General features: G+C 39.6%; 1 protein-coding gene across 1 annotated transcript in view; it reads right to left on the bottom strand.

Annotated features, from left to right (window-relative positions):
• The window catches only part of pcgf3 (polycomb group ring finger 3), a 44,645-nt gene extending 35,077 nt beyond the window's left edge, over positions 1–9,568 (bottom strand). The window contains exons 1-3 of the mRNA XM_015371077.1: positions 9,451–9,568; positions 5,017–5,134; positions 666–762 (exon numbers count right to left, since the gene is read on the bottom strand). Coding sequence (XP_015226563.1) covers positions 666–762; positions 5,017–5,134; positions 9,451–9,465 — 230 coding nt within the window. The 5' untranslated portion in view covers positions 9,466–9,568. The remainder of the gene's footprint in view (positions 1–665; positions 763–5,016; positions 5,135–9,450) is intronic.
• Between the last annotated feature and the right edge of the window lie 3,084 nt (positions 9,569–12,652).

Genomic DNA, 12,652 nt, shown 5'->3' with positions numbered 1-12,652 from the left:
GGAAGGAAGGAAGGAAGGAAGGAAGGAAGGAAGGAAGGAAGGAAGGAAGGAAGGAAGGACGGACGGACGGAAGGAAGGAAGGAAGGAAATAGCACAGGAATTCCCTCTAATAAGATAACAAGAGGCTGTATTTGTGCTGAAAGACCAAATGAGCAGCATTATAAGTGGAGGATCATCATTCCACGGCAGAGCGCTGAACTGTTTCTGTAGAGCGAGGTTGTGTTGAGCTTGGGTTAGATCAGGGGTGGGCAATTCCAGTTCCTGGGGGCCGGTATCCTGCACCTTTTAGATGTGCCTTTGGTTCAACACACCTGAATAATGTAATCAGATAATTGGGAGGACTCTGCAAGAACCGACTGCATACTGAGGAGGTAACTCAGCCATTTAATTCAGGTGTGTTGTACCAAGGATGGATCTAAAAGTTGCAGGATACCGGCCCCCAGGAACTGGAATTGCCCACCCCTGGGTTAGATGCATCATCTATTAGAAAAACACACAGAGCGCCTCAGCAGCTCAGGGCCGAGCTGCCGCTTCCTGCAGGAGAGCAGGAATAAAAAGGATCCATCGGCTCCACGGTCCTCGCCACTTTATCGTGTTAGTGGCAGGGTGCTCCTGATTGCTGACTGTGTGTGTGCTTGTGTTCTGCGGCGGCCCCCCCCACTCACCCGATGTACTGCAGTGGATGGCTCTGATGAATAACAATCCTACACGTGGGGCACGTGTTGTTCTCCTCCAGATACTTTACAAGGCAGCTTCTGCAGACTGCAGACAGACACAGTGGACACAAACCATTAGAGCATGCATCTTCCATTACCGTCTCGTCTTTGTGAACCTGAAACTCGTCTGGGGTTTTGCATCTAAATGACGAGGTGTTTCTAAAGACTTACAGCTGCTTTTCATTTGGCTAAAACAATAATCCTAAATCATCTACCTGAAGGTTTTGTGTTTAGGTTTATGCATCTGTTTAAAAGACAAAAACATATTGTCAAACAGTTTAAACAGGCTGGAGCAACAACAAAAAACAAGGAGTCTGCTGATATGGTCATTCAAACTGTCTCTTCAGGGTTAAACACATCAGTACAAATGAAAATAAAGAAGCAATAAAATAAAGGAAAAGTGCATGAAGCAGCCGACAGAACAAATCCTCCCCAAACCATAAAGCGACTTCAGATGAAGGTACATATCCCTTAAATTACATTTAGACTTAAAGGGAATTCTTCTTTCAACTACAGCCACCTTTTGTTGGTACAATAAATGTATTGTATAACCCTGGAATGTAATTTGCAGCACCCGGTGTGCCGTGAAATCCATCTCTACTTGACATTTTTATTGCAGCGGCGCAGCTGCACTGATGACGTGATGCCAATGTCTTTGTTGTCTCGGCTCTCCGCCTTTGGAGGCCCCCTACTCACGCTGGGAGGCAGAATCAAAACCTCATGTCTGGACTGGAGGGATAGAAGCGGGTGAAAAGGCTCTGATGTGTGGTAAACAGGCTCCCTCTGGTGGACACACAAGGTAAAGCACCCTGTTCATTTTTGTTTACATTCAAGACAGTTTTTCTGAGTTCTTCTACAACCTTTAAGTTGTTTTTTAATTTTGCAAACATCAAGCAGTGAAACAAGTTTTTTATGACTGATTCTGCTTCACTGCTAAAAGAAGCTTAAAGCTAAAAACTGTGCCGACTTTCAGCAGGATAATTATCAGCTTTGTGTCAGCATACTGTTTGCTGAGGTCTGTACGCTCACTCAGCTCTCATATGAGCTTTAAAGGGCACTTAGGTTTGCAGAAGAAGTAAACAGGACGTAGCCTTGTAAACTCTGTGACCCCATAGGGATCAGAGCACAGACTGCTTCCTCTGCTGGTTAACTACAGACATTTAACCAGCAGAGGATTGATTTCTTTTCAACCGAGTCTGTAGGAGAAACGAGGCCTTTACTGGTAACACAGGAAGTTTTGAAGTGATGAAACCAAGAAGAAGATCAGCTTTAAAACCTATTTTACAGAGGCACTAAGAGGCAGGCATGACAAATGGACCCTAAATGAATCAGGGAGTGGTAAAGCATTAAAAAAAAACATCCTAGAAAATATTCAGGAATCTGAAAAGGGGCAAAGTTTAGAAAATAAGGTCCCCTCTAAGGCTACATTCACACTGCAGCCTGAAGAGACCCAAATCAGATTTTTTGGCCCATATGCGACCTGGATCCGATCTTTTCATGGCAGGCTGAACAACACAGATCCGATTTTTTCAAATGCGACCCAGGCCGCTTGGCTATGTGGTCCTGAATAAGATACGAATCTCAACTTTTTAAATGCGACCTGTGTCTGAACGTCCAGGTCGCATCTATCCGACCTTAATGCCATTAATACCCGACAAAGGTCACTCTTCTGCTTCTTGCTACAAAGAAGTGGCAAGAAAAACAACAACAATGGTGAGGAGAGCAGTATTTATGTTTAACCCTCTTGAAAAGATTGTGTTTTTAAGGTTGGCAAAGATCACTAATGCGCTCCAGCACTACCATCAATGTTTACTTCGTCATTGTGTTCTCTACTGTGCATGTGGGACACTTAGGTTGTATGACTGCAGTTCACACAGGAGATCACATACAAGTCGCATATATTTGGAAATGTGAACAGCAACACAAAAAAAAATCGGATTTCACAAAAATATCGGAATTGAGCATCAAGGCCTGGAGTGTGAACGTAGCCTCGTGCTATCTTTAGCAGTGTACAGTATCTCATGGCTGCGCAATTATTTTTTTGATTCTTTATTAGTCCAGGAGTCTATTTCTTCATTTGTTTTTATTTACTGACAATCCTTTGGGATGAATATAATATTTTCTAATAGAATTTTCAGTGACTAGCGGTATCTGTCCCGTTTTGTTTCTACTTTAGTTTTAGTTTTTAGCATCTTGTATTTGTTTCCTCTACCTGGCCCAAGAAAGGTTTTGTATTTTAGAAAATACAACACATTAATATGTGGTGGTCCATTATCACCGTTAAAGTCCTGCGTTAACGCCAGACTCTTATCTTGCAATAAAAAAAATATCGCTTTTAATCTTTTTTCAAAGTTGGGTTGAACGCTGGGTCTATAGTAAGTACGCTATGATGACTTTCAACTTGATATTTTCATCTCCAATGTGGAAGTCGGGAGAAGCACTGTTATAGCGCAGGGGAAGAGTCGTGTTTGTCAAACTACAGTATTTGAGTGCAACCGAGGCAAACACAGCTCTGTCAGCCAAGCTAACTAATCTACTTTCTCAGTGGAATGCCACCAGCTGCCGCCATCATCGTGGTTGAAGATGTTGGGCTCGAGGTCGTTCTCCAGACAGCCACAGGTGACCCGTCTTATAAACCAACTGCTAGGCGAACTATGATGAGGAGAATACATGACCAGCACACCGCGGAGAAAGCCGCAAAAGATGAGAAGTCTGTCAAGGCGACGTGTTTAGCACTGATGAGGGATCACTGGAAATCTGTCATTAATGATAACTACCGCGGCGTTACTGTACACCTCATCGATGCCAGCTGGGAACCTCAGTCCTTTGCTTTAAGTCGGCTTTATTATTTCATTTTAAATTTAATTTTACAACAACACCATGAATCATTACCACAGCATTCTGTTTGCATCTGGATGATTGAATGTATGCCTGTGGCAGAATTCAATTCAGCCCTTTTAATCTAGATTAATTCCAAGATTACAGTGAAATTAATCTAGATTTAAAAAATAAGCTATACCCACCACTTATATATATATACCAGTATATATATATATATATATATATATATATATATATATATATATATATATATATAGTTTTTTTTTTTTCGTGTGTAACTTTTAGCCACCAGGGGGTGCTTGATCTGTAACTTACGGTTTCTCCTCCTGAAGGCAACATTTTACAAAATCAACTTTGGACAAGAAGGTTTAGAAGTCATAGAGCTCCTATTTTTAAAGACCAGGAAAAGATCACTCTCTAGATTAAATCCCACATCAAGGAACCAAAATAGATCTGATCAGTTAAGGTTCAGATCTGTGCTGTTGCCTAAAACCTTCTAGCTTAACTAGCTCTGGTGTTCCGACTGCCGTAAAGCAGCGATCTGGGTCACGGATGCGACACTCTGAAACGACATAGGAGTCTTTTAGATGAGCAACCAGCTCTTAGCATTAATAAGCAACAAAATGTATTTGATATGTCTCAAATCAAGCTAATACTAGGGTCAAAGGTCACACTGTGTTGCTTTAAGCAGAGTGATGGATTTAACAACAAACATAGTTTGTATGTTTGTTGTAGAATAAAGCCTCAAAATACAAAACATTCCTTTTTCTACTTTTTGTTTTCCCCAAACTTAACCTGAATATATATCTAAATAGATTTCCTTTTTTGGCATATTTTCAAACAAGCATGAGGCCCCACGTTTAGCAGGCCCATGAAGAATTAAATATATTATTTCCATCATCTTTATCCTCTAGAGGACTTAAATCCAACATTTCTAGCCTAATTATTAATCTCACTAATGCAGATCTCTTCTGGTTCATGGAGGCTTAATTCTGTTCTCAACTTAAAGCTCTGATCCAGCAAAGCAGAAACTAGCTGTAGAAAGAAGCAGATGGTGTTATTAGACTTTACTGAACCCAGCTAATGATGCACCTCAGTGTGAACGAGAGGCGACAATACACCCCTCCTTCCTTTCAGATATAATGCACAGATTACACGCTCTGTGATCGTGTGTGAGTGCTCCAACCTCACGTTCAAGACGCTGGATCAGCATTTAATAATGAAATATTTATAAACTCGTGAGGTTTTCTGCTTTAAACCCATAACACGCTCCTTCTTTAGGTTGTTATTCATAAAAAAAGGAAGCAACAAGGAGGAAAAACAAATGAGATGAGAGAAATAAGAGTTGAAAAGTAAGGGGGAAGAGCAGTAGGAGAGCTGAAAACAGGAAATGGGTTTGAAGGCTATGATGGTGGGAAGGCTTGGGGCAGAAGAGGAAAGTGTGAAAGGAAGGACCTACAGGTGTGTAAGCACTCTGTGACGGTGGTGGCGTCGATCAGGTAGCCCTCACACAGACGACATGTGATGTGGGCGTTGATGTGACACAGCTTTATCTTCCTCGTCAGCATGTCGGGGTTCTGGAGGGAACAGGGACACAAATCAATGTGTTGAACATCAAAACAAGCACCTGCAGGCTGATGGTTACTTCTAGCACAATGAGAAAAACAAAACAAAATGAAAAACTTCAAAAAGGTAATTTAAAGATCAGGTTTTTTGGTATAAAGGATATATGTTAAGCTTAACAAAGGAACTCTTTCTGCTTTTTCTAATAGTAGCTGGATCTGTTCTGTTTCTATTTGGCTGTGACTCCATCCTGGAGAGAAATGTCAGCTGTGCTGCTGCCATCAACACCTTTGTTTATAGATAATGGAGATCGGCCTGTTTTTCAGTGTAGCCCTGTTTCTCTGACTGTGACTGGCTGGATGTGTTTCCTGGACGGGGCCGCCTTTTACAGTTGCCTTTTGTGTCTCTGCTTCTGTCTCCTTGAACCCCAGTCGGCCTCAGCAGATGGCCGCTCACACTGAGCCTGCTTCTGCTGGAGGTTCCTTCCTGTTAAAAGGGAGTTTTTCCTCTCCACTATCGCTACAAGCATGCTTAAGGCTGATTTATACTCAGAAACCAAGCCGGCTGCATTTGTGTCGCAGTTGACGTAGATATAAGGTTTGAGAAGCCATTGCCGTTTATTTTACAACATAAATTATTAAAATGTCTGATATTTCCACTAATGAATTCAATAATAAACTAAAAACTCCATTTTGTATTTAGTCAAGTGATAAATAAAAAAATTTTTATATGATCAATCTTTAAGCCTTTCTTTATTTGTCCATTTTAAATGACTTAGAAACAGAAAAAGGAGTCAAGAACAAATGGTGTGTAATATTATTTAAAATAAACATCTTTAGTTTTTTATTTGTATATAAAGATAAAATGACCCGAATGCTTTAAAGAAATGACTAGACTGATCTGCTCAGAGAGTAATTGTTTAATACTTTGTAAGCCTCTCTGACTAAATTCTGGAGGGCATGTGAGTTGGCTATTATTGCAGCATTTTATATTAGATTATGGAGCATCACTATTGCCTCTTCGCTCCTGTATTTCCATCTTCTGTTTGATCCTGCTGCTCCCCAACCTGATACAACACCTGCGAGGAGGCGAAAGTCATTTAACGCTGGCTGGAACCACTCATTAAAAGTTTTTATCCCTAAGTGAGCACAGCTGCTCTGCATCAACGGCGACAGGCACAGACGAGGGCGAAGCGCTGCGACTCATCGCTTAGAGGGTAAATCGTTCCCTGGAAGAGAGCTATGAGGGCAACAAGGAAGATCTGTTTGAGGTGAGCAGGAGCGTGACAGACTGTGGTTTTGTCGTTAACAAATCCCTGGGAGTTCACCCAGAAACTCTTTCAGTGAATATGAAAGTGTAGAAAGAAAAAAAACAAACAGGTTTAGTTGCCAACGCAGTGCAGTGGTGCCTTGGTTATTAAAGCAGCAATTGGTGCTACTTTTAGGAACCCTTTTTATTCTTCACCCAGGCTTGGATTTCTAAGTGAAATGCAACTTTTCACTTTTCACCCCTGGCTGTTTTGTCTATTTGTTGTTATTTTTTTTCATATCATGTACTTCCTGAAATGTTGAATTGTGGGTTTTCATTTGCTTTAAGCCGTAATTCTTAAAACTTAATACATTGCTTGAAGTAATCAATATTTTTTACCTGTTTCATTGTTTGCTTCTCATAGGTAGACTCGACCACCTGAGTAAATTGAAACGTACCTAAGGAGATATGATTCCTATTGCACTTCTTCTCCCAATGTAGGCTTTTTATACAGATTATCCACCATGTTACACAGACGTGCATCACACAGGAAGTAGAATCTGCTGTCATCAGCAGCATTTAAGTCTAATTCATGCTTCGTTTAAAGCTGTTTTTTTTTTTTTTAGAGGCAAGCAAACTTTTTCCCCATAACGTAGAACTGAATATTTCATGTATATTGTAGCCTATTAATGTAGTTTCTGTAGATCGTATGATTTCTGCGGTGTGAAAAAGCTGCCCGGCATCTAAAGAGCTGCAGCGAGAGACAGATTTTAAACGCAGGCAGAATCTTTCTCTGTGTTTTTGGGTCAGACAGAGGCTCCATGATGCTACCTGAAGCAGGCGTTACCGCCTACTATTAGTTCCCAGGCTGTGTCTCCGCCCTGATCATTACAAACTAGAAGGTTCTGTTAAGGACCTCTTTTTAACCTTTGCTGATTAGTTAGAACCAGTCCAATAGGCAGAAAATGTGTTTGTGCTGCAGCCTCTCCACCATGCTGGCTAGCTCCAGAGCCATGCCATCCATGAGCAAAGTCTTTTCTTTTCAAGAGTTTTTGCACAATCTGTTAAAAATGGCGCTAAATGACTGGATGTCTAAATTTTTACATTTGGCAAACCTCGTCATTAGGAGCTGCTGCTCGCTCGCCATGTTTTCCGCGTGGATCTGTCCACAGAGTTACACATTTTCCTAGGTGTTGGGTGCTGAAATTCTCAAAACCATAAACCAAGCTTCAGAGGCCATTCCACGTCTAATTTGCTCCAAACTGATATGACTACTACAAGTTATTCTGACATCAGTCTAACTTAAACCTGATATGTGCTAACAATTTTTTGGGAGCCAATATTGCTTTTTTTCTTCCTTTGTTTACGTGATAAAAATTATACAATAATGACTAATGTTACACAAGTTTAATAAAAAAAAAACATTTTTTTAAACAAATGAAACAAAATAATAACCATGGAAAGCAAACGTAGGGTGCAGCCTGGAGGTGAGCGGCTGTGGATAAAAGTAAGATCCAGCTGCAGAACCTCAACTCCTAAAAGGCTTGAACCGTAATATTTTGTGCTCAAACTGAAACACAAGCAGAAATCTATAAATTTGATGTATGACGAGCCAAAAGTGCCCCAAGATCAACAGGTTATAAAGTAACATATATATATATATATTGGTAAAATGCGTGACTTGAGCTGAATAAAGCATCAAATTGATAAAAATAATTGAATCCTAAATAAATTAATAGAAATATGTATTTACATTTTATTTTTAGTTATTACTGAATACACATCTTTATTTCATAGCCATGTGCCAAAGACGCCACTGATGTATTTTATCTCTCTTAACAAATCAAAACTCCTTCTTGCTACAATAAAATCACTTATCCTGATTTGGATTTGTTAGGCAATCTGCAGCTGACTTTTATTATATGTTTTAGCAGAGAAAACTACATAAAATGTACTCTTTAAGCATTAATTTAATAAATATGATTCAAATCATGAATACCATGTACTTATATAGAGCATATATTCAATTTGTTATTAGTTTCCCTAATTTTTATACTACACTGATTGATCATTCAAATATCTAGTTAAGATATATATTTCCAATTTAATTAAAATTTAGACATATCAGAAATAATTCAGCTATGATTAATTTGGTGGATCCATGAGATATGAGTCCATTAGGAAAGTATTCAAATCTAAACCTGTGAATGAAAAAATATGAAAATGAAGGCTGCAACTGACAATTATTTTGCAAATGGATTAATCTGTTGATTATTTTTTGAGTTCTCAATTAATAATTAGATAGCAAAAGGTTCATTAAAGAAGATTTTTTGCATAAGTAAAGCGGCTTTTCCACTTGAGAGGTTCTAAATAGAGCATATTGACAGACAACAACATTTTTTATGTTAAATGCAAAATGTTTATATACGGTACTTTTTAACAATTGTGATATAATTACTGCTCTAAGAAGGTTGCTGTGTCAGCTAAAGGCATGTTTCCAAGTCTTAATATTCAAGTTAAATGATTAATCGAACACCAAATTATTAGACTTATATTTCAATAATCGATTAATCACGATTGATCCGATTGTTCAGCCCGTATGAGAATACAGATTAGATTCTGATAGCAAGCTGGTTTCTAGCATCAAGTCAATATTTTCTCCCTCTAAAAAGTGAGTGAGATGTTTCTGCATCCTTCGTTTTAAATAAATATAAAACCAAGTCTTCAGCAGAGCTGCAGACTCATTTCTATGCATCTGTGAGCAACAAACCGACCAGCAATGGACAGCTTCAGACAAACAACCAGGTAGGAAACAAGCAGCGAGGCTAATGGGTGGTTCTTCTCAGTCAATCAGATTCAGATGGAGTCAGCATCTATTATTCAGAGGCTCAAACCTCTCATGAAATCTTTTGCAACTGAAAGAACTGCGTCAATGTCTAGACAGTAAGCCAGAAGAAAGGTCTGACTTCAGAAGATTCAGATCAAATCACGGAGCATTTACAGTATTTAGCAAAATCAGGCATTTCCTACAGCTAGAAACTGATGAAGGTGAAAAAACCAAGAGAAAGGGAGCAGGCCTTACCCCTAATACCGCCATGCGTCGACTGTGGATGGAGCAGCAGCCACGTCTCTTCCTGCAGTTGTGCGGCTGACGGCGTTAGCTGCTCATCATGGAGAGCCTCTCATCAAAGCCTGGAAACAAACAGAAGAGAATAACTGAGATTTATCAAGGATCTGCAGTCGGGCGTGCAGGTGGCACAGTGTTTAGCGCACACGACCCATGTACGGAGGCCTTAGTCCTTGACGCAGCCGACCCGGGTTCGAATCCAGCTTGTGATCCTTTGCCGCATGTCTCTCCCTCTCTCTCATACCCCTTTCCTGTCAGCCTACTGTCGACAAAACGAGCCACTAGTGCCGCAAAAACCCCAAAAAAATCAACAAAAAAAATCTGCAGTCTAAAACAATAGGGCAGAAGGGGAAGCATACTCAAGGCTTAGTCTCGGACCTTGGTGGTGCTAATATCTGCTTCTACATTTACGATCAAGCGTGAGCCATCATGTTTGAAATATTTTTTGTCTAACTTTGTACACATCAGGAAAGGAAAGTTGAAAAAACAACCTGCAAAAAAGATATTATAAACAGTCATGTTCAGCCTGCAGCCTTTACAACACACCTGTTATTATCTTATGAATTATTATTAGAAAATCTTTATATCACAGAGGAGTTATATTGGCACAGGAAGCAAAATTAGATGAAAAGCCTAAAAGCGAACAAATATTTTACCAAAAAAACATAACATTAAAATGAAAAACATAAAAAATCCAACCTTTAAATTTGTTCTTTTTGTTCAATTCAGTTCAGTTCATTTATATAGCGCCAATTCACAACAGATGTCACCTCAAGCACTTTACAGCTCACCAGATCATCCAGTCAAATTGTTTCAAACTTTTCCATCTAATGAAGACCAGTTGATTGCATTGACTCATTGTCTCTTCAGTAATCCCTCACACTAAGCATGCATGTAGCGACAGTGGAGAGAAAAAAACTCCCTTTTAACAGGAAGAANTATTTTTTTTGTTGTCCTCTGCCCTCTGTTATTTTGTATCTCTGCTTCTGTCTCCTTGAACCCCAGTCGGCCTCAGCAGATGGCCGCTCACACTGAGCCTGGTTCTGCTGGAGGTTCCTTCCTGTTAAAAGGGAGTTTTTCCTCTCCACTATCGCTACAAGCACACTTAAGGCTGATTTATACTCAGTAACCAAGTCGGCTGCATTTGTGTCGCAGTTGACGTAGATATGTCCCCGCCCCTGCTGCACCTCTCCTATATTGCAGGTGACAGCAGACAGGAGGCCTCCGATTGGTCAAATCTACATCCGCTCTACCCCATGCGTATTTCCTGTTTGGTACTTTACTGGCTTGTTCTGTTTGTATAACCGCCATTGTGGAAAATGACTTGTGAAGTTGGATCCACCTGGATCCCCGCTCTTTTCCTCCCTCATATCCCTCCGTTGTTGCACAAACCTGCCCCCACTTCCTCAGCGCTTCGGCCGTATCCAGACCCACAGCTAGTTCCTGGTGTGGAATAACAACGCTTCGATAGTGGGCATAAATCAAAAATATCTGCAACAAGCTCACTGCTGTGGGAGTAAAACCAACCCTTTAGTGTGATGAATTGCTTTTGAGTCAAAGAGTCAACGCAATCTACTGGTTTTCCTTTGATAGAAAACTTTGAATCAATCTGACTGTATGATCTGGTTGAATTATCTCTGTAAAGAAGACGTGTTGTGAATTGATGCTATAGAAATCTATTTGATGCTGTGGGTCTTTTTTCATGAAAAGGGCCTGAAAACCTCCTTAAGTTTGCATGGCATCATAGATTATTTTGAAAAACATACACAACACATTATTAACCCAAAGAAGACGATGTCATTTGGATATAATCGAGCCTAAATTTTCAGATTTTCTGTCCTATTATTAGGTTTGAGAAGCCATTGCTGTTTGACAACATAAATTATTAAAATTAAATAAATTAACACTTTTTTATATGATCAATCTTTAAGCCTTTCTTTATTTGTCCATTTTAAATGACTTAGAAACAGAAAAAGGAGTCAAGAACAAATGGTGTGTAATATTATTTAAAATAAACATCTTTAGTTTTTTATTTGTATATAAAGATAAAATGACCCGAATGCTTTAAAGAAATGACTAGACTGATCTGCTCAGAGAGTAATTGTTTAATACTTTGTAAGCCTCTCTGACTAAATTCTGGAGGGCATGTGAGTTGGCTATTATTGCAGCATTTTATATTAGATTATGGAGCATCACTATTGCCTCTTCGCTCCTGTATTTCCATCTTCTGTTTGATCCTGCTGCTCCCCAACCTGATACAACACCTGCGAGGAGGCGAAAGTCATTTAACGCTGGCTGGAACCACTCATTAAAAGTTTTTATCCCTAAGTGAGCACAGCTGCTCTGCATCAACGGCGACAGGCACAGACGAGGGCGAAGCGCTGCGACTCATCGCTTAGAGGGTAAATCGTTCCCTGGAAGAGAGCTATGAGGGCAACAAGGAAGATCTGTTTGAGGTGAGCAGGAGCGTGACAGACTGTGGTTTTGTCGTTAACAAATCCCTGGGAGTTCACCCAGAAACTCTTTCAGTGAATATGAAAGTGTAGAAAGAAAAAAAACAAACAGGTTTAGTTGCCAACGCAGTGCAGTGGTGCCTTGGTTATTAAAGCAGCAATTGGTGCTACTTTTAGGAACCCTTTTTATTCTTCACCCAGGCTTGGATTTCTAAGTGAAATGCAACTTTTCACTTTTCACCCCTGGCTGTTTTGTCTATTTGTTGTTATTTTTTTTCATATCATGTACTTCCTGAAATGTTGAATTGTGGGTTTTCATTTGCTTTAAGCCGTAATTCTTAAAACTTAATACATTGCTTGAAGTAATCAATATTTTTAACCTGTTTCATTGTTTGCTTCCCATACGTAGACTCGACCACCTGAGTAAATAGAAACGCACCTAAGAAGATATGATTCCTATTGCACTTCTTCTCCCAATGTAGGCTTTTTATACAGATTATCCACCATGTTACACAGACACATCACACAGGAAGTAGAATCCGCTGTCATCATCAGCATTTAAGTCTAATTCATGCTTCATTTAAAGCTGCTTTTTTTTTTTTTAGAGGCAAGCAAACTTTTTCCCCATAATGTAGAACTGAATATTTCATGTATATTGTAGCCTATTAATGTAGTTTCTGTAGATCGTATGATTTCTGCGGTGT

The sequence above is a fragment of the Cyprinodon variegatus genome, unplaced genomic scaffold, assembly GCF_000732505.1.
Source record: "Cyprinodon variegatus isolate N-32 unplaced genomic scaffold, C_variegatus-1.0 Scaffold52, whole genome shotgun sequence".
Lineage (NCBI taxonomy): Eukaryota > Metazoa > Chordata > Actinopteri > Cyprinodontiformes > Cyprinodontidae > Cyprinodon > Cyprinodon variegatus.
This window is presented reverse-complemented; position numbering and strand designations above follow the sequence as displayed.